The sequence below is a fragment of the Rhinolophus sinicus genome, chromosome 14, assembly GCF_057876585.1.
Source record: "Rhinolophus sinicus isolate RSI-liver-muscle chromosome 14, RSI-T2T, whole genome shotgun sequence".
In the NCBI taxonomy this organism is placed as follows: Eukaryota; Metazoa; Chordata; class Mammalia; order Chiroptera; family Rhinolophidae; genus Rhinolophus; species Rhinolophus sinicus.
This window is the reverse complement of record NC_142514.1, coordinates 64,065,644-64,085,662: the sequence shown is the minus strand read 5'-3', so window position 1 is coordinate 64,085,662 and position 20,019 is coordinate 64,065,644. Positions and strand designations below refer to the sequence as shown.

The 20,019-nt window shown below is 43.4% G+C and overlaps 2 protein-coding genes across 2 annotated transcripts in view; one reads left to right on the top strand and one right to left on the bottom strand.

The window, feature by feature from the left end:
- Nucleotides 1–2,386: 2,386 nt before the first annotated feature.
- On the bottom strand, nucleotides 2,387–5,311 carry CCN1 (cellular communication network factor 1). The gene is made up of 5 exons (XM_019751784.3): nucleotides 5,004–5,311; nucleotides 4,495–4,708; nucleotides 3,789–4,145; nucleotides 3,452–3,663; nucleotides 2,387–3,336 (listed from the first exon to the last, which is right to left on the bottom strand). The coding sequence occupies exons 1-5, from the start codon at nucleotides 5,064–5,066 to the stop codon at nucleotides 3,034–3,036; spliced, it is 1,149 nt and encodes a 382-aa protein (XP_019607343.2). The 5' UTR covers nucleotides 5,067–5,311; the 3' UTR covers nucleotides 2,387–3,033.
- Nucleotides 5,312–7,767: 2,456 nt separating this feature from the next.
- DDAH1 (dimethylarginine dimethylaminohydrolase 1) overlaps nucleotides 7,768–20,019 on the top strand; it is a 233,136-nt gene continuing 220,884 nt past the window's right edge. The window contains exon 1 of the mRNA XM_074335078.2: nucleotides 7,768–8,008. Coding sequence (XP_074191179.1) covers nucleotides 7,991–8,008 — 18 coding nt within the window. The 5' untranslated portion in view covers nucleotides 7,768–7,990. The remainder of the gene's footprint in view (nucleotides 8,009–20,019) is intronic.

Genomic DNA, 20,019 nt, shown 5'->3' with positions numbered 1-20,019 from the left:
TATTGCTCAACTGTCTTTCAAATACTGCCAGATGGCAGGAGAAGAGGTTGTGAACAAATCAAGTCTGATCTCTCTCCTGGAAAAAATAAGTCTAAAATATGCTTTGCTAATTTTGACCTCGTCACACCTCTTTGTGAACAGCACACACATTTATGTAAAAGTCTTCATGGTGACACCACTTAACAACAGTTCTAAATGTCCAATTGAATATTTCTCAGAATTCACTCAATTTTTAAGATTCTGAAGTCATCCTATAGTTCAGTGCTTATATCTCTACCAAAAAAAACCAAAGAAACAAACAAAACCCAGCTCAAGAGTACCAGTGCCTTTTGGAATGGAAAGAGACCACAGGATTCTTTGCTGTGTGTGGATGGGTACATATATATCATGATTAATGTTTATGTATGTAACGTCTATTTCATATTTGCAGATGCATAGTTTTTTTGTTTTCTCAATATTTGAAATAGGCAGAGCTCCATGGCAGACATAGATAAAAGTTACATGTTCTAAATCGCATATTTTCATTCTCAATTACTTTGAATTATTTCACTTTTTTCTATAGCCAAATAAAATGTACATAATTTGCATCCATTCTATTTTTTTTTCTTAATTGAGCACTCTTATTTAAAGAATCAGCACTTATGCATTACTCTTATTGCATTTACCCCAAAATCCAGTATTTTGCATGTCAGGTTTTGTTTCACATTTGAGCTTATTTGGACAAATATCACCTCCCTACATACTTAAAGGATCTATAAAATATTGTTCCTTGATCTCTATGTAAGAAGTAATTTGCTGGGCTCTAGTGTTGGAGGAAAATACCTCAGGATTGGTGCCTGGGAATCTGTAAATCTCACCTGTGAATTTAGATGTCTGTTCAACAAGATTGTACCTCAAAAACCTCACACCTTCATTATGTTTCACATTATGTTGCACTGATAAGTTTAACTGCACCCAAGACTGAGGCAGGTAGTGTTTAAATTCCCAAATAATACCTTAAAATTTGAATGCCTCAGGCAAGAAAAACTGATGACTCAGTAACTACAAGTTGTATTTCAGACAAGACATTGTCAAAATCAGAATGAAGGTCTTTGCCCATAGATTTTACTGTCACATTTATATTAACCTTTATGCATTTCGGTAAGGCTTGAAAACAGATGCTAAGGCGGTGCTTTTCTGTAGGTCTTCAATAAGGCATCGATATTAAACTATTTTGAAAAATCACCCTTATAGAACCCCAGGAGCTGTACCCCCCCTTCCCTTTTAAAGCACTTTCTCTTATTGCATAAAAATTCAAGTACTCTTTTAAGCAAGTGCAGACTGAAATATTTCACTATGGATTTGAACAGGAGCCAAGAGGGTCGATGAAAGGAAAACTCTCTATAAAAGGTTTATTGTCAGCGCTTTCTAAAGATGTAGTTTCTTCTAAAACAGGCTACCAACGTTTTCACAAACATTGACGCAGCCTTCTCAACCTCTCCTAGACCTAAGATTCAGGTTCTTTTCGGAATGCTCTGCATCTAGCCTTTGACCTTCTGGATGGCCAACTGTACCTAACTGTTCCCTCCTCCATTAATATAATGTATATTATAAAACGGAAAGGGGGATGGGGTAACTTGGTCCTCACACTATTGGAAAAGTACTCGAAATTCCTTGCATTCTTTTGCATTTAGCAGCATGTTTACCTAATCACGGGCTTATTAGGATTAACACAAGTCATGGCTTCAAGCTCATTCAATGAAAACAAACTGATTCCTATAGACTCAAAGGTTTTTTTCTCTGATCGCAATCCAGGGTGAATTTGTAAGTAGTTCTCCTAAGTTTTTGGAACAATATTGGGAAAATACGAAGTTATAAACAAGTGACCTTTTATAACACAGTTTCCAACCGTACTTAATCTTGCCCATGGATATAGATATGCACAGCCTGACTTAGGGGCTGTTTTCATTAAAGTTTCTCTCCTCTACTGAAGTGACATGCACAATAACCTCGTGATTAAAATGATAAATGACTCTACTATACCCACCTCACAGTGATTGGGTGATGGAGACCGGTAGGCTTTGAATTCTTATAAAAATAAAGCATTATTATTTAAATCACAAACTTGGCTTCAGATTTCTTCTTGTGCTTCTCACAATGCTTGTTGTTCAATACATTTTTTTTATACAGATTACTTTAAATGCAGAGATTTTTCTCTGTTGAAGATATAAAAGGAATCATTGTCTCATTTTTGTAGGTTATTTCCCTGCTCTGTCCCAAGCACCTAGAACAGATCCTGACACAAAGCAGGCACTCATTAAATCCCGTTTGAATGAATGGAGAATCTAGATTGTTCCCAATGACTCTGGACAGCCTCTAAAAATACTGAATGCCATACACTCAGACATTAGGTAAATATTTCTTTATTAAATGATTAATTCCATAAATAAATTCTTCTCACTGAATATAAAATTAAAATCATTTACAAATTATTCCAGTATTACATTTCCCCACCCTCCCCGAAAGCTACATTTTGATAAATAAAAACATTCAGTCTTAAAAACACCTGATTTCTGTTTGCAGTTTAGAGTGCAGATAGCTGCCTCTCACAGACACTCACAGAGTGTCACCTTCAGGAAGGGATGAACCCCCTCCCATTTACTTCTGTCAAAGGATGAAGGCTTTAACTGTCCAAGTAATCTTATTATCTTTTACAACTGCAGAACCAAAAGGGAAAAAGCCTAGAGAAAAATACGCTTACCAAATAATTTACAAACAGAAAACAGAACGTCATCAACACCACAAGCTCCAAAATGAAGCAGTAACATGTGCTCCAGTATTATGAAGCAAAGTATTCTCCATCGCAGCTGCATTAGTGTCCTTCTGCACCAGCACACCTGGCAGTTTCGAAATACCTTAATACTACTCAACAATGAGCAATGCATCCCTTCTACAATGAGTCCCTTCACCCCCACCGCCCCCACCCACGTCTCCGTGATTCTGGCACTCTTCTCTCCCGTTTGTCTACCCTTGTGCTGGAAACCCAGGTAGCACTTAGTCCCTAAATTTGTGAATGTCATTGAACAGCCTGTAGAAGGGAAACGCCGCCTCATTTGCATGCGGGCAGTTGTAGTTGCATTTGCAGGACTGGATCATCATGACATTCTTGGAAAACATCTCCCCATCTTCGCAGCGGAACCGCATCTTCACAGTCCTGGTCTGCTGGGGGGTGCAGCATCGGCCATCCACGCAGGAACCACAGTACTTGGGCCGGTATTTCTTCACACTTGAACACCCAGCGTAAGTAAACTTGACTGGTTCAGGGGATTTCTTGGTCTTACTGCATTTCTTGCCCTTCTGTAAGAAAGAGGAGAACAGGAAAGTTAGGGGCTATGTTTCTCTTTCTTGGAAGAGAGGTTCACACCTCACCCAGCTGCCCAGGAACCGTCAACCTGCCACCACAAGAACTTACTTTCAGGCTGCTGTACATCGGCTGTCCACAAGGCCGCACTTCACAAATCCGGGTTTCTTTCACCAGGCGGCATTCAGGGTTGTCATTGGTAACTCGTGTGGAGATACCAGTTCCACAGGTCTTTGAGCACTGGGACCATGAAGTTGTTTGAACGATACATTTCTGGCCATGTAAAGAAGGGTTGTATAGGATGCGAGGTTCCGTTCCAAAGACTAGAGAGACAAACAAGGAAAGATTTCTCACAGGCGTACTGACACAAACAGATTTGAGTACTCATAAAGTTTCAAACTAGGAACATATTTCAGTACCATGTCTTACGGGCTCAGTCTTAACTTACCAGGGAGCTGCTTCAGAGAGCCACCTTTTCCAAATGCAATTAATTCATTGTTTCTCGTTAACTCCACCTCTGAGGCATCGAATGTGGGCTCCTTGCCCAGGAGGTCGTCCCTGTCCTCCATGGGGTCCTTGGCACCGTCCTCGTCACAGACCCACTCCTCACAGCACTGCCCGGTAACTTTGACCAGCCGGGGGTTGGGACAGCCCAAGTTGGGGAGAGAGAGTTCTTGGGGACACAGAGGAATGCAGCCCACGGCGCCATCAATACATGTGCACTGATGTTTACAGTTGGGCTGGAAACTTTCTCCGTTCTGGTAGATTCTGGAGTTATATTCACAGGGTCTGCCCTCTGACTGAGCTGCAAAGAGCACCAAAAGAGAAAGGGAGAAGAGGATGAAGTTAAGATTCCAAACCGTGGCCTGAAACACATACATATTTTCTGCTGTTAAATTCAATTTATGGTAAAGTTCCCTACAATTCCCCGGAGACTCCAGACCAGAACAATAAGTTAGTCAGGAATCACTTTTCCGTATGCGCTTTTCGTTGGGCCCAGACACACTGAATTGCATTCCAGACTGCTGAAATCATGTGCCTTTCTGCCAAGCTACCAACAACAAAGCATCACCATACATGGTCTCAAAATTACTAAACTTCTGGACTACGGGGACTATTATTTTTTTAAAGGGGCCAAACCACAAGCATCTTACCTCTGCAGATCCCCTTCAGAGCGGTGGAGCTGGCGCCGAAATTGCATTCCAGCCCCTTGGTGTGGTCGCAGGGCTGCGTTTTGCTGCAGTCCTCGTTGAGCTGCTTGGCGCAGACCTTACAGCAGCCGCAGCCGTCCCGGACCAGCCCGACTCCCGGGGCGCACTTGGGCGCCTCCAGGGGGCAGTGGCAGGCGGTGGGGCAGGTGGAGAGCGCCTGGAGGGGGGAAGAAGGCTCGTGTGAGACTCGGCGTTGAGCGCAGTAGGGGTGCCCAGGGAAGGGACGAGGGTCTCTGACCCTGCCGGCAGGGGGAATTCTGATTCCGTCCAGCCGGACCAGCTCCGGCAGGGCTGTGTCCGCCAAGAGGCCTCGGACACATCTTTAGGGGGTACTCAAAGAGCTACCCCGAAACGCCCCCGAACTTTTTAGTTTAGTTTTTTTTCTGCCGTGGGCAATCTGGGAAAGGGGAAGAGACTGGGAGAGAGGACGCAGAAGCGGTGGCAAAACTCACCAGCCTGGCTAAGTGGAGCAGGGTGAGGGCGACTGCGAGCGTCCTGGCGGTGCGAGAGCTCATTGTGGCGCGCAGGAGGAGTCCGGGAGAGCGCGGAAGCAAAGACGCCAACACACCGATGCGCAGCAGACAGGCCCGGCGGGGCTGGGTCGGGGCGGCGGGTGCGGTGGCCGGGTGGCAGGGAGGCGAGTGCCGGAGATGCGGGAGGGCTGCGGCGTCCTTCTGTCGAGGTCCTTCCGGAGGAGTGTGCTGAGGGCGAGGGTGCTGCTCGGGGGCGCTCTCGCTCGCGGTCTGCCCCAGCGCGCAGAGCCCGCCTTTTTATGGGCCGGCGCGGCGCCGCGTGTTGCAGTGACGTAGGCTCAGTCTGCGCGTTCCAGAATTCTCAAACATCTCAGGAATGCTGGTTGGCGCGGGCTGCTGCCAAGCGCCTCCCCTGGCTCCGTTGCACCTTTCTTTCTTTCTTTTTTTTTTGGGGGGTGGGGGGTGGGGGAATCCTGGATCCAAGAAAACAATCTTCCGTTTTTCCACTTTAAATAACGACTTGTATTGGGTAGGGCTCTTTTTGGCGTGATGGTGGTGATGGTGGTGGAAGGGGCGAGGGGGGCGAGTTCAGAACTTTGCCTGGACTGGGAGGGTGGGAGGACCTGAGAGGGAGGAACAAAAGTCGTTTTGTTTGGTGATGCCGAGTTGACCGGGCAGCCTTGGAAGCCCTCACCCAGGAAGGCAGCGAGCTGTTTGCCTGTTTACAACCAAGGTGAGAGTCGAGGTATCTACTAAAGCGAATGGGAAGGGGGAGTGTGTCTCTGAGCCAGGAATCTACTTGTGGACTTCATAGCAGCATGCTCGGATCAAGTCCCAAAGCTTTGGCATGGTGTTTATTAGCCAAGTTAACTGTATTGCAAATTAATACCCGCAGTGGCATTTATGAATGAGAAAGGGGGGAAATCAACTTCCCTCATGTCTGGCAGGTTTCCAGGCAGAGGTCTTCCCCCTCCCGCCCCCCACCCCCCCTTTTTGGTATGTCGAACTTGTTTGTTTTTGGAGGTTCCCATTTTAGTTCCAGCCCACTGCCTGGGTTGGAAGTCCGAGAGGAAACGAACGCAGGGAGCTCTCTGGCTGGCTGACTTACACTTCCTGACGGATGCGGGAGACCGGGTAAGCGCTTCCAGCCTCCCTCCACTGGCGGGAGGCGATGCACACTAAGCCGCCAGCCAGAAGCGGAGGGGACCACCGTGGAGTGATTTGTACTGAGATCATCACCTGTATATACTTCAAGGTCAAACCAGATTCTAGTACCATTGTACCCAATGGATCTCTGGAAAAAGCAGACTCCTTAAAGCTTGAAAGTGTTGCGGGATTTTTAATCCCGTTCCTTGGGACCGCTTAGAAACCTGCCGTTTGAAGTGAATTGCAATGCTTTTCTCTCCAAAAGAAAAAAGAGACATAAGAGGTTCAGGAGGTAATATTCTGTAATAAAAATGTTAGCAGGTTTTAAGATCCTATTCTACTTGCAATACAGTCAGTAGAAGACGCCCCTACAAAGCAATTTAACAGCATCAATATCGTTAGTGTGATTGATAAACTTTCCCTCAAAGTTTCTAAAATATCTTATGTATGTTTTTAGCAAAATATACACAAGAAATTATGCTACTTTCCTTTTTATATGTGCTTTAGAAGAACTGCATGGTTCTTTTGTCCTTTTTAATGTTTAGGGCTGTTCAGTCTTCATAATGTAGCAGCCTTGCTTTAGAAGGCCTTCAGTGCTGACTTTTCTGTGAATGACTGACAAGCACAATGCGAAGCTATTGTAAAGAAAACACTCCACTGAAGAGAACCGGTAGGAAAGAGTTAAATTTCATTCATACGAAAGTGCCCTGTCATAAGTCTAAGGCTTTTACTAGAGGGAGTGGGATCTCTAAGGCTTTGTTGGAGGGGTTTAGGGTGGGAGACTTAATTTTCAAGACAATAGGTTATCAGGTGTTATGTTAAGGGAGGAAAGTCTGGGCCCTATGTTGTAACCAGGCCAATCCATCAGTTATTGTTTAGACAAATGGTTTTTCTTGTATTAGGGTTTCATTATTGTTTCCTTCTTAATGAAATGATTGGGGACAGGGTGAGTAAGGGCAGTGCAGGGTGGAGGAGGTGGTGAGAGAAAATGGATGGAGAGGAGCGTTCCTGGCTTCTGTTGTGGTGTCTTTTCTATTTGACTTCATGGTTGTAAGTATTTCCAGATGGTGAATCAGACACCAGACGTAACAATATTTCCATATTTGGGTATAGCAGTAGCTTGCGTTTTTAACATTTTTCTGCCTGTTATCCAACCACAAAGCATTCTTGACAGCTTCAAATGTTGTTAAATATAGACTTAACTTCTGTTCCCAGAGCAGGAATTCTTTGGAATTCCTTGTTTTTCACGCAATCTGTCTATCATGATTTAAAATAAAATCACAGTGGATGATCCAACTGGCCTGTGTATATACCTTGTTCCTTTATTGAAGTGTGTGTGGGTGTGGGTGGGTGGGTGGGGGGCAAAGATTCATTTTACTGCATAGCATTCAAACACACACCATTCCTGGAATTCCTTTAAAAATCAGATTAAAATTTTTCTAACAAGAGCGTTTGGGTTTGTTTCTGGACTTTAACTAGAGAATCTTGGAGGATGAGTTTGCACCAGGGGAGAAATGGAGAACCCTACCATCAACTGCCCATTTAAAGCAGGCCGTGCGTTATGGGAGGGCGTTTGGGAAGCTGTAGCAAACATGGCCAGGAGGTGGGGGAGAGGGAGAGACTGGAGTAACTTATGTGCACAGCCTTTCCATATACTATGACCTGGTGTGCCTGCTAGTAAACCATGCCATCAGGGGAGAGGAACAGCAGCTTCTCGTGTCCTGCTCAAGGACCGTCCAGAAACCTCAGCCGTCCTGTCGCCTTCTCACCGCCTCTGCTGAAAGCTGCAGATCAGTTCACGTTGACAGATTGGAGGGGAAATGTGCAAATATTTATGGGTAAGTGTTGCTTCGGGTGCTAATTCTGCATGGCTCTTTTGCTCTATTTCCTCCCTCTCTCCCTCTACGGGTGCCCCACGGGGGAATAACGGCCGCCTTGTTTCCTTGGGCTGCAAGGCACGGAGAAGGGACCGCTTGTCTTCTGCAGCTCCTGGCTTTGGGCTGAGCAATGGGGACGTCTCTCGCCCGCTGCTGCCAAGCAATTTTAGGTCACCCAAAGAAGGGTTCACTGTCTGGCGGCAATTGAGAATAATAATCACCTTAAACCTGGCGACTCCGGTTTCCTAGCCCCGAACCAGTGGTTTTCAAACGTAAGCGTGTCTCAGAGTCACCTGGAGGGCTGGTTAAAAAGCGATTGCTGGGTCCCATCCCAGAATTTCTTATTAGTTACATTTCTAACAAGTCCCTAGTTGAGGAAGCTGCTGGTGGTGTGGGGAATCAAACCCTGGGAACAACTGCCTCCGACGAGAGGAGTGCCAGTGATAGCTGTTTATACGTACGTACGTGTGTCTTCATAGTTAGGCACTCACCTGCACACTTAGTCTCACAACGTCCCTTTTTATACCACCTTAATGAATAGAATAATTGATGGTGACTGGGAAAGTCCAGCTTTAAGGTGGTGTCCCGCGCCATCCTTTTTCTCTCCACACCCCTCTAACCCCTGAGCCCCACCCAGTGCAGTGATCGCAGGGAGAGCTAGAGGAAGCCGGGATGGCAGCAGGACCTGGGGGGCCGACGCGAGAGGATGGGGCACAGGGCCAGAGCACCCGGACGCACTCGGCCTCCTGCTGCCCGCCGCCCCCTGCCGGCTGGCTGGCCCGCGCGCCCCAAGTCGCCGCGGTTGCCAGGACTCGAGGTTTCCGGCGGCGCAGGACGTTTCCAGCCTTAGCCCATATTTGGTGAAAGTCTTTCAAGACTCCGTCATCCAGCTCTCGGGGGCAGCGGCGGCGACGGCGGCGGCGGCCCTAGGAGCCGGCCCCGCAACCGCGGGGCTGCCGCGTTGCTGAAAAGTACCGGTGCCCAGGCTTTGGGCCGCGGGTCCCTAGGGGGTGTGGCGACCCAGCACGCCGTCCCTGGGCACACCGCCGCCGCCCATCCCCCTCCGCACCCTTGCGAGGGCCGAGGGCCGCCCTGCGCTGCGTGGGAGGCTAGCGCGGAGGGTGCCGCGGCCTGATTGTGTCACTACCCGTCCACCCCACTGTTGACTTGTCCTCCCAGCGGGTCAGTGAATTCCGGCGCTGTGCCAAACTTAAAGGGTACGCCCAGGCGTGGTGTGTGTGTGTGTGTGTGTGTGTGTGTGTGTGTGTGTGTGTGTCAGAGGGCGGTGTTTGCTCAGACATCCAGCCCACCCGAGAGCGAGAGCGGGGACATGGAATTGACTCTGGAGAGAAGTCCCAAAGGGCCTTGTCCCATTATCCCTAAAATTTAGAGATGCTAGAGCTCAGTCTTGGTTTCTCTTAGTCTCCCACCACCCCTGCCTCTCTTTCTCATCAATAAGGTCCATGGTTGGGGGGGTGGGGGGAGGGGCTGGCGAGGGGTGAGAACCCTGCATAAGAAGCCCTAGCTCTGCCATCCACTAGCCGTGCAGCCGTTCATAAATCTCATCCTCTCCAGACCTTATATTCCTCATCAGTAAATTGGGAGAAAGAGACAGCAGGTAGTAAAACTGGAGCAGTCCTATTCAGGGCTGAGTCTCATGCCATCCTGTCCTAATAACGACAGAAGTAAACACGAATATAGGGCTCACTCTATGTCAGGCACTGTTTTGAATGCCTACTATAAATTGACTCATTTAATTCTCCAGTGTCCTACTGAGGCAGATCCTCTTGTCAACACCACTTTCTATCTAAATGAGGAAATAAAGGCACATTGGGTAAGTGACTAGCCAAAGGGCACTCATCTACCAGGTAGCAGAATTGGACCAAGGCATCTTTGGTCCAACCGGCCTTACGCTTAACCACTCTGCTGTACTGCGTACTCCCCGTCTCTTACTTCAGACGTTCAGGCCTGTCCTGGACCTCTACTGGAAATTTACCTGTATTTAACTATCACAACTTACCCAGAAATTCCAGGATAAATGCATCAGATAGAAAAATGGTTAGCAAGCTAACTGGAGCTGTGCTAACCTCTGAGAATTGCCTAATGTACTGGCTTTTGGAGGAGGAGAAAGAGAAAGGTGTCCATTTTAACACAAAAAGACTTAATGCAGATAAGTTTACATGGTGGACTTTTTGGCATCTGAGTTAGCTTATCTGGGACCTTTGAGGTCCTTCTGACACTTCACAAGCCACATTGATCTGGCAGCACCTACTTCTAGAGTTAGGCTTGGTCTGGCGGGAACTGCATTTGTCACTAAGATAAGGTTTTGGATGTTACCTACTTGATGGTTCATCAGTCTGAGTGATCCTCATGGGCTGGATATGCTTTTAACCGGTTTTTTCCAACTATATGTTATGAGTACAATTACCTAAGTATCTGAAGACAGATTGTTTTTCCTCCCTAAACCCCAGATTTATTTGGAGCTCACTATGTGTCATCACATTGTGGTAGGCACTGGTGACATAAAAAAGGACTTTAACTAACTGACCTTCCCTTTGAGGACTCTACAGTCTGTTGCTGAAGTGGGTACAATGTGCTATGTGGACATTTCCCTACCTGGGGAATGAGGATAGAACTAATCTGAGTCTGAAAGGTTGATGAAGAATCTGATACAGGGAAGGGCATTTGAGACAGAGGGAACCGCGCCTCAACCATGCTTAACAAGGGTCTACCTGGTACGGCTGGACCATAGGATTCCTTTGGGGAACTGGCAAGAGAGGTGAGCTGGGACCTTCTGCAAATGACTTTTCCTGTCATGGCATCAGGCCTCTGCCCTATAGGCAGTGCTGTGAGCCATGTGAAGTTTTGCCTTGGTTTCCTCATTGTGGGGACAGAGTCCCAGAGAGCAGTTTCCAGGCTCTCAGTCTCACGTGGAAAGGTGCCAGCTCGGGTAGTAGATGGCCATCAGCTGTGACTAGTTGGCCATCAGCTGTTACCGGTTAGCCATTAGCCACTGATATAACTGCCATGGCTACGCTAGCAAGCGTGGATCACAGTTAGCACAGCGGATTGCAGTTAGCAAGTGAGGTTGGTTGGCAGAGAAGTGGACGGCAGGTTGCGGAATGTATGGCTCCTGCTTCCTGTGTCTCCAACCCAGCCGCCAGGAGAGTATGGTGGTATGACTCCCCTATCTATGGCTCCGTGGGTGTTCCTTTTTGGCTTCACCGTATCCTGCGTTCTTGTGCGGGGAGTGGGAGCTGAGACCCTGCATGACACTCATCTATAAGGTAATGGGGTTGCCTCAGCTTAGGGGACATGCACTGAGGAGCTCACAGGGGTCGGCTGGTAACAAAATGCCATTTCCAGGATTAGTAACGCTGACACCTGGCTTTGTCTTTAGGGAAGCATGGGGATAGTAGAGACCAACTATGGGGAATTGAGTGGTTGGTAGGTGAAAATGTAGGTCCAGTGTTTGTTTTATAAAGAGACACTAGAAATATAGATTTTTATGTGAAGTCTTTTAGTTTTTAAACTGTTGGCAATTAATGCAAACAATGTTAAAATGCCACCTAACTGTGGGAAAAACCAAAGAAGACAATGTCTGGGCCCTGCCAGTTGTGATCTCTGTACTGAATGTCTCCGGTAACCTGTCCCGGTCCAGCATTGTTACTTCTAGCCACTCCTGAAGTATCAGGGCACAGGACCCTAGGCTCCATTTAATTGTCCGGTTTAATTTAATTGGTTAGACTTTCATTTGTTTTAGAACCAGGGCAGCCATTTGACTCAGTTGTAAGGGTTTATACTTTATCAACAAAATTGGAATAAGTGTCTTTTCTCATTTTCTACTTTACTCACTCCCCAAACACTATTCAGTCTACCTCTTTCTTTTCCCCCTGAACTTATTTTGTAAGCAGCTGGCATTGCCTTGGCAGCATGCTAGGAAACACTTGTTTTTTAGGGCATCCGTATCCAGTGGGAACTATATCTGTTTATTTCCTCCACCTGGCATCTGTCCATAGGAAGCCAGGCATTTCTAACCTCCTTACCTTATAGAGTTTCTCGTTGTGTGATAACGTAGAAACATTTCACTGGAATGGACCGGAAGGCACCTCTCCCACTCCACCCTGCAATCCATCTTCTAGACATGATTGAGCAATATGAGATATATTAATGATAAGTCACTATCAAATGGGTTGGCACGAGATTCAAGGGATTAAAAATTAACCTCCACCTCTTGTGTTTTATTTCCAAAGATACCTGTCTCTCTTCATTGCCCACTCAAAACCACACATACTGCATTCAGAATTTAGAAAGGATTTGATTTGGGCCCCGTACACGAGCACTCAGGTAGATCCTACAGAGAGGTAGAAGCCATTTATTTGTGCCAGCTTTCTGCAGTTCCAAGGATTAGGTGTAAAGGAGGATTCTGGAAGTTGGGTTGATCATGTAAAATAAGACACAAGACATGTTTCGTGCTCAGCAGGACGCTGAGCTTAATAAATTACAACGATCCACTGCTAAGTACCACCCTTCCCTTCACTTTTACTACAATTAGCGTAGAATGACCTAGCCTTATTCTCTAGAGAATATTCTGCGTTCTTTAGACTAGATGAATTCTACTTAGAAAATCATTTGACAAGTGGCATATAGGTGATGTGATTTAAAGGTCCACCCAGAACAGCATTCTGGCTTGCACTGGGGCCCCAATGGCCCTCTAGGAAAGCACTCAAATGGCCTTTCTTCTCACAGTATTGCAACTTTGCCTACAGGCAGTGGTGAGCCATGAGAGATTTTGTCTTGGTTTCCACATCTCTAAGATAATGGGATTGCCCCAGCTCAGGGGTCATGTACTTAAGTGCCCCAGGGATCAGCCATGTATAAAATGCCATGCCTGAGGATTAATGCCAACTGACACTTGACCTTGGCATTGGGGAGCCATGGGGATAGTTATATCTATGGGGTCTGGGTTTTGCCTACTAAAGACTAGGCAGTCAGTATATACAGATGAGTTAGTGATCTCATCTAATGTTTATAAACAACCCTGTAGGGTGAGTATTTTTATTTAAATAACGAGAAAACAGGCTTAGCTTGAGTCAGTAACAGGTGCAAAGACACAGAGCTATTAAGGTAGAGCCGAGTGTCTGTCTCCACAAGCCAGTCTTTGGAAGGAGAACTTAGTAGTGCCCTCCATAAAATCTGCCTTAAAGTTTAGGAATTGGAACTCAACTTCTAGACTTCCCCTTAACAACTGACTGTGGATGTGACTTAAATATATTTCCAAATGTTTCTTGAGCTTATTTGTGTTTTCAGTAACTGTGGACCCAGGTTCTTCATGAGAGTTTGGTAATGAATGAGTTAAACAATAAAAGAAGGTTCCTTCCTCAGGGACTGTTGTCTGAGCTTGTCCCTATTTCCTCTGGAGAAAAAGAGATGTGTCAGAACACAGGAAGAACTCAGAGATTGAGAGATACTTCTACTGTAACTTAGTCACCCATTGATTTTCTTACCTGAGGCAGATGGAGCTGCCACAGCCTTCGACTTGTGGTCATCCTCACAGCAGTTACTAAGCACAAAACCCTCCAGGCACTCACCAAGAACACCCTGTGTGTGCTTTAGGAAAGGTGTCCCCAGGTCTTGGATGTGGGGTGGGGGTGGGGTGACCAAAGTTATGGCAATAAATAAAAAGCAAAGAGCAATTTTAGATTAGTGCTAGGCATTTCTCTGAAATCTTTTACCCCTCTTCCTTGATTAAATTTTAGCTTTCCAAAGAAAAAACTAGCCGTTTTTAAACTGTTCTTTTTTTGATGTAGTTGTTTCTAAGTTTCTTTAATTGACGTATAATGGACATATAACTATTAATTTCAGGTGTCTAACATGATTTGCTGTATGAGTACATTGTGAAGTGGTTACCACCATAAGTCTAGTTAACATCAATCATCACACATAGCTACATTTTTTTTCTTGTGATGAGAACTTTTAAGATCTACTCTCTTAGCAACTTTCAAAGATACAATACAGTATTATTAATTAGAATCACCATACTGTACAATACATCCCCAGAACTTCTTTGTTTTATAACTGGAAGTGTGTACCTTTTAGTCACCTAAACAGTCAATTCTTAAAGGACAAAGACAATATGTGGTCAGTGCTTGAAATTTCGGAGGCTGTCGGAAATGCTGCTAGGGGAATTATAAAGTGTAGAATACACAGTAAAGCACTGCAAGTCTAGAAGACGGATGGTTCAGTTCAATCCTGTAACTATGACATGTATGACAGGCTTCGTGCGAGGTGGTGATGCAAAGAGGAATAATATCTAGACTTTGCCATCATGGCTCTTGCAGCCTAGGGGAGATACAGATGCTTAAACATATAATGCAAAGCAGTGATTCATGCTCTGAGTGCAATGCAGTTAAATTGCTTTGGGAATACAGACAAGGGGCGTCTGACTTTGAGTCCCACTCTTTAAAGATATGAGGTCTTGTCTGACTTGTGTATCTCGATGGATGGGAGGGGTTGGGCACAGTTGTTCCCTAACATACACATTGTCTCTGAAGTTGGCAATTGCAGAGAACATGAGCATCTTCGTGAGACATCAAAATACACCTAAAAGTGAGAACCTTAGGATGAGCCTTCTACAAATGCATGATTATAGACAGGACCAACCCTTTGGGTGCTGCTGGAAATTCTTATCATTATAGAACTTTCTTTCTGAGAGGGGAGGGAAGAGAACTGACATTTACAGGGCACCTGCCATAAACCAAATGCCTTAAAGGCTAGTTCACAATGTTCAAGAGAATCCTCCAAAATGAACATTTTAACACCTTTCTAAGCTTAGGAAATAGGGGTTCAGACAAGTTAAGTTCAGAGAAGTTAACTTGCCCGAGATCAGACAGAATGTCAACAAACAAGGATTCTACTCCAAGACTGATTCCAAAGCTGATGCCCTTTCTATGTTTCTGCTCCACCGTCCTGGCTTCCTGAGTTTCCACTCCCTTTATGAGTGTTCTTTTCTAGTATCTTTTACTGTTACTTCCTTGCCTTTATAGAGACAGCCTTAACCCTTCCTTTTCTTTTAATTTCTATATTTATTTGATGTTTCCAAATATAAAAAAAGTCGAGGTTCTCCTTTAACCTTTTCTTATTACTTTCAGATCCATTGACATTGAAGTCTTTGAGCCACTGGTGAGTCTAGCTTCTGAAAGGAGATGCAAATTAAAGTGAATGGGATCATTGCCATCATGTCTGACACCCTCATCATCATTATAATCAGAGAACAGGCATGGTGATATTAACCCTGCACTTACATTTGCTTCCTTGCTAGGCACTGTATAAGAATGATTTAGGTACATGGGATTTCTGTCTTCTAGGGACAGATGACAAGTTCCCAAGGATGTGGAGCTTAGTTAGAAGTAATGAAAGAAGTATGATTTGGGGATTTGGCGTGTGAAAGGCAAATGGGAAGTGCCATGACTGCCTAAGGCTGTACCACTGCTTTGAGAAGGAAGTTAGATGACTCTCTGAAGAAGGTATTGGACAAGTACACTGAGGTGTGTGTGTGCATGTGCATTTGTGTGCTCATGTTTTGGGGAAAGAAGGAGGGATGGAATGAGAAGAGTATACTGAATTATGACATTCCCATGGGTTCATTGTCTTTTCCTGTTACCACAGCTGATCCGGACTCCATTCACCTTCCTTTCCCCTGGGCTTTCTGCACTTTCTAGGTCACTAGAAAGTGCTAGTATTTTGAATAGAGAAGTCCTTGAGTCACCAGAAGAGTAACCAGAAAGGGCCTACTTTCATAGCTGGGATATCCTAAAAATACTATGTTTAAGGGCTTGAAACCCTGAAAGCTGAGGCCAAAAAAGGAGGTAGAGGATGAGGGTGAGGGTGGGAACAAACTGAGGCAAGACTTCTGAAGTGACATAAAGTGAGAGTTGAGACAATTTCCACTTGAAGTCACCTCTCCACTGAATAGTTATTAACCATCTGGAACCAAATGCAGTTCATTTAGCACTGCATTGGAAAGCGTATAATGTGAACCACGTCCTAGGGCCCAGGCATCCAGGTTTTGATCCTTTGTAAATGCCTCTCTTTTGGAATACAATTTGGTGTCAGTGCATAGGAACTAAGAAGGGTGCCAAGTTGTGAGTCATCGCTTTCTGCTTTCTTCCAGAACACCGTGGGAAAAGGATGGGCAGACTGCTTTAGATATAAAACCTAGTCCCACCCAAACTCTCATTGAAGTCTAGAAACAAATTCATTTTTAAAAAAATGTTTTAAAAATCTAATTGAACTCAGGAAAGAGGTAACAAGCCTCTGTTTTTTTCTGTTTGTTTGTTTGTTGGATGTGAAGCCTTGTTTTGTTTTCTGTTAAATCTCCGGGCTGTCACATTGGTTATTGTCTATAACCCTTTAAATATCTAGAGGGTTCATGCTTTCCTCTTAAAGCACATTTATTAAGTGACTGCACCATGCTAGGGTTTGGGGATACAAAGATGACTAAGATGACATTCAGGAGAGTCAGTATAGTCTAGAGGGGTGACAGCATGTGTAAACAATGTGTGTGTGTATAAATACTGTGTGATAAGTGCCTTCATAGAAGTACAGTGTGCATGAACTGCTTCAGGATCCCTGCCTGAATATGGCCCCAATCTAGGGGTGAGGTGAGGTCTTCTCGTTGTACTGGATGGTATTGCTCTTGGAAATGCCAATGATTGCTCTGTAACGCTTGGAAGAGCAAGCTATGTTTTTCTCTGCTTGGATTTAATTGACTATGCTTAGGACATAGTATCAGCATGTCTTGAAAGTCCTCTGACAACCTCTCTAATAAGGGATCAGATATTTTTGTTTTGAATGCTTTTCTACTTCCTGTCGGTAAGCAATCCAGGCTTCCTGATGTTTATAGCCTTCTGGGTAAACTTATATCTCCTGGTGTTCTAATGATAGCTAGTGGAACGTGAATTATATTCTTGGCCTTACAGAAATGGTACCCAGTTGATCTCAACATTTCTGTTATACGAGGTGAGCTCAGTTATATGAAGTCTTTCCCTGGGCAGTGAGCCACAATGGAAGAGGATAAGAAGGGAGAGCATATTGGGTAAGAGGACCAAAGTCCAGGATTCCATTACATTTGGTAGCGTTTTAGGGTATTGTTTAATTTGAATCCACCATTGTCTGTGATGTGCCATCTGGCTTTATTTCCTTTCTTGTATACTTTGGGTTTAGTTTTCTCTTATTTGTCTAGTTTCTTAATGTGGAAGCTGAGGTCACTGATTTAAGATATTTGTTCTTTTTATTATAAGCATTTAGTGCTACAGGTTTCCCTCTAATCCTGTTTCAGTTGCATCCCACAAAGCTTGATATGTTGTGCTTTTATTTTCATTCTATTTCAAAAGACTTCCTCATTTCTTTTTGACTCCTGGGTTATTTAAATGTGTGTTATTTAGGATCCAAACATTTGGATATTTTCCAGGCATCATTCTGTTATTTATTTCTAGTTTAATTTCCTTGTGGTCAGAAAATAAATTATGTATGACTTGAATTTTTAAAAATTTATATAGAGACTTGTTTTATGGCCCAGAATATGGACTATCTTAACAATAATGTCTATATTGTTGGAGGTGGAATGTTCTATAATGTCAATTAGATTAAATTGTGTGATAGTGTTGTTCAAATGTTTTAATATCCTCGCTGGTTTTTGTTTGTTGGTTGGTTGGTTGGTTTTGTTCTGTTTTTATTTTTGTTTTTGTCTATCTATTCTTTGGAAATTGAGAAAGGACTATTGAAATCTCCAACTACAATTATGGATTGATCTACTCCTCCTTGTAGCTGTCAGTTTTTGCTTGATGTATTTTAAACTTGTGTTATTAGGTGCATAAACACTTAGTATTGCTACATCCTCTAGATAAATTGAATCCTCTATAATTATGAAGTGATTCTCTATGATAGTTAATTTTGTGTCAACTTGACTGAGAGGTGAGGTGCCCAGATATTTGGTCAAACATTATTCCAGGTGTGTCTGTGAGGGTGTTTGTTGGATGAGATTAACATTTGAATGGGTTTCCTGAGTAAAGTAGATTGCCCTCCTCAATGTGAGTGGGCCCCATCCAATCAGTTGAAGGCCTGAATTGTATAAAAAGGCTGAATAAGAGGTGATTCCTCCTGCCTGAGTAACTTTGAGCTGAATTTTTTCTGCCTTCAGACATGAACTAGAAATTATCTGCCCTTCCTGGGTCTTGAGCCTGCCAACTTTTGGTGCAGAACTATACTATTAGCTCTGATTCTCAGTTTGCCAATTGAAGATCTTGGGACTTGTCATTCTCCATGCTTACATGAGCCAGTTCCTTAAAATAAATATATTTATCTCCTATTGGTTCTGTTTCTGTGGTGAACACCTTCTTTATCCCTAGCTATATTCTTTGTTCTGAATTCTACTCCCAACTTCAGCTTGATTTTCATTAGTGTTAACATGCTGTATTTTTTCATGCCTTCACTTTTAATCTATTTGTGTCTTCATATTTAAAATTTGTTTCTTCCATCAACAAAATGAAAAGACAACCTACTAAATGGGAGAAGATAGTCACTTTGATACATCTGATAAGGGGTTAATATCCAAAATATGTAAAGAACTCTTATAACTTAACACCCAAAAGACAAAAAAATCTGATTGAAAAATGGACAGAGGACTTAAATAGACATTTCTCCAAAGAAAACATACAGATGGACAGTAGACATATGAAAAGATGCTCAGGTCATTAATCATCAGACAAATGCAAATTAAAACCACAATGAGATAGATATCACCTCACACCTATCACAATGGCTGTCATCAAAAAAATCAACAAATAATAAGTGTTGGTGAGGATGTGGAGAAACGGGCACCGTCATGCACTATTGGTGGGATTGCAAATTGATGTAACCACTATAGAAAATAGTATGGAGGTTCCTCAAAAAATTAAGAATAGAACTACCATATGACTCAGCAATCCTACTTCTGGGTATTTATCCTAAGAAATCCAAAACACTAATTCAAAAAGATATATGCGTCCCTATGTTTATTACAGCATCATTTATAATAGCCAAGATATGGAAGTAACCTAAGTGCCTATCGATAGATGATTGGATAAAGAAGATGTGGTACATCTATACAATGGAATATTACTCAACCATAAAAAAGAATGAAATCTTACCATTTGTGACAACATGAATGGACCTAGAGGGTATTATGCTAAGTGAAATAAGTCAGACAGAGAAAGACAAATAGCATATGATTTTACTTATATGCAATCTGAAAAACAAAATAAACAAAAAAATAACAGAAACAAACATGAATACAGAGAACAAACTTATAGTTGCCAGATGGGAGGGGGGTTGAGTGAAAAATGTGAATGGATTAAGTACAAATTGGCAGTTACAAAATAGTCATGGGGATTTAAAGTACAGCATAGGAAATATTGTCAACAATATTGTAATAACTATGTATGGTGTAATAACTATGTTGCACACCTGAAATTAATATAACATTAAATGTCAACTGTAATTTTTAAAATTAAAAAAAAAACTTAAATAGTTTTCTTGGTTTGCTTTTTTATTCAATGTGACACTCTTTCCCTTTTAATTCAGGTGTTTAGACCATTCACCCTTAATGTGATTATTGATATAGTTACAATATATCATCTTCTATCTGTTGTCTATTTGTCCCATCTATTCTTTATTCCTCTTTTCTACTTTTCCTTCCTTTTTTAAATTGAAGTTTTTAAAATAATTTTATTTTACTCCCTTTATTGGCTTATGAGGTATAACTCTTTGTTGTTTTATTTCAGTGGTTGCTTTAGAGTTTATAGTGTACATTGTGAATTTATCACAGTCTACTTTCAAGTTATTTTATACTGTTTCACATATAGTGTAAGAAGCTTACAATATACTTCCATTTCCCCCATTTCTGCTTTTGTGCATTTTTTGCATATATCTTA

Excerpts from the sequence above, each read along its gene's own strand:
- CCN1 (XM_019751784.3), bottom strand. The coding sequence starts at position 5,066 with ATGAGCTCTCGCACCGCCAGGACGCTCGCAGTCGCCCTCACCCTGCTC. Across the intron at positions 4,709-5,003 it reads TGCTCCACTTAGCCAGGCTG|GCGCTCTCCACCTGCCCCAC; the intron begins GTGAGTTTTGCC and ends TCCCCCCTCCAG. Across the intron at positions 3,664-3,788 it reads CTCTCTGAAGCAGCTCCCTG|TCTTTGGAACGGAACCTCGC; the intron begins GTAAGTTAAGAC and ends TTGTCTCTCTAG.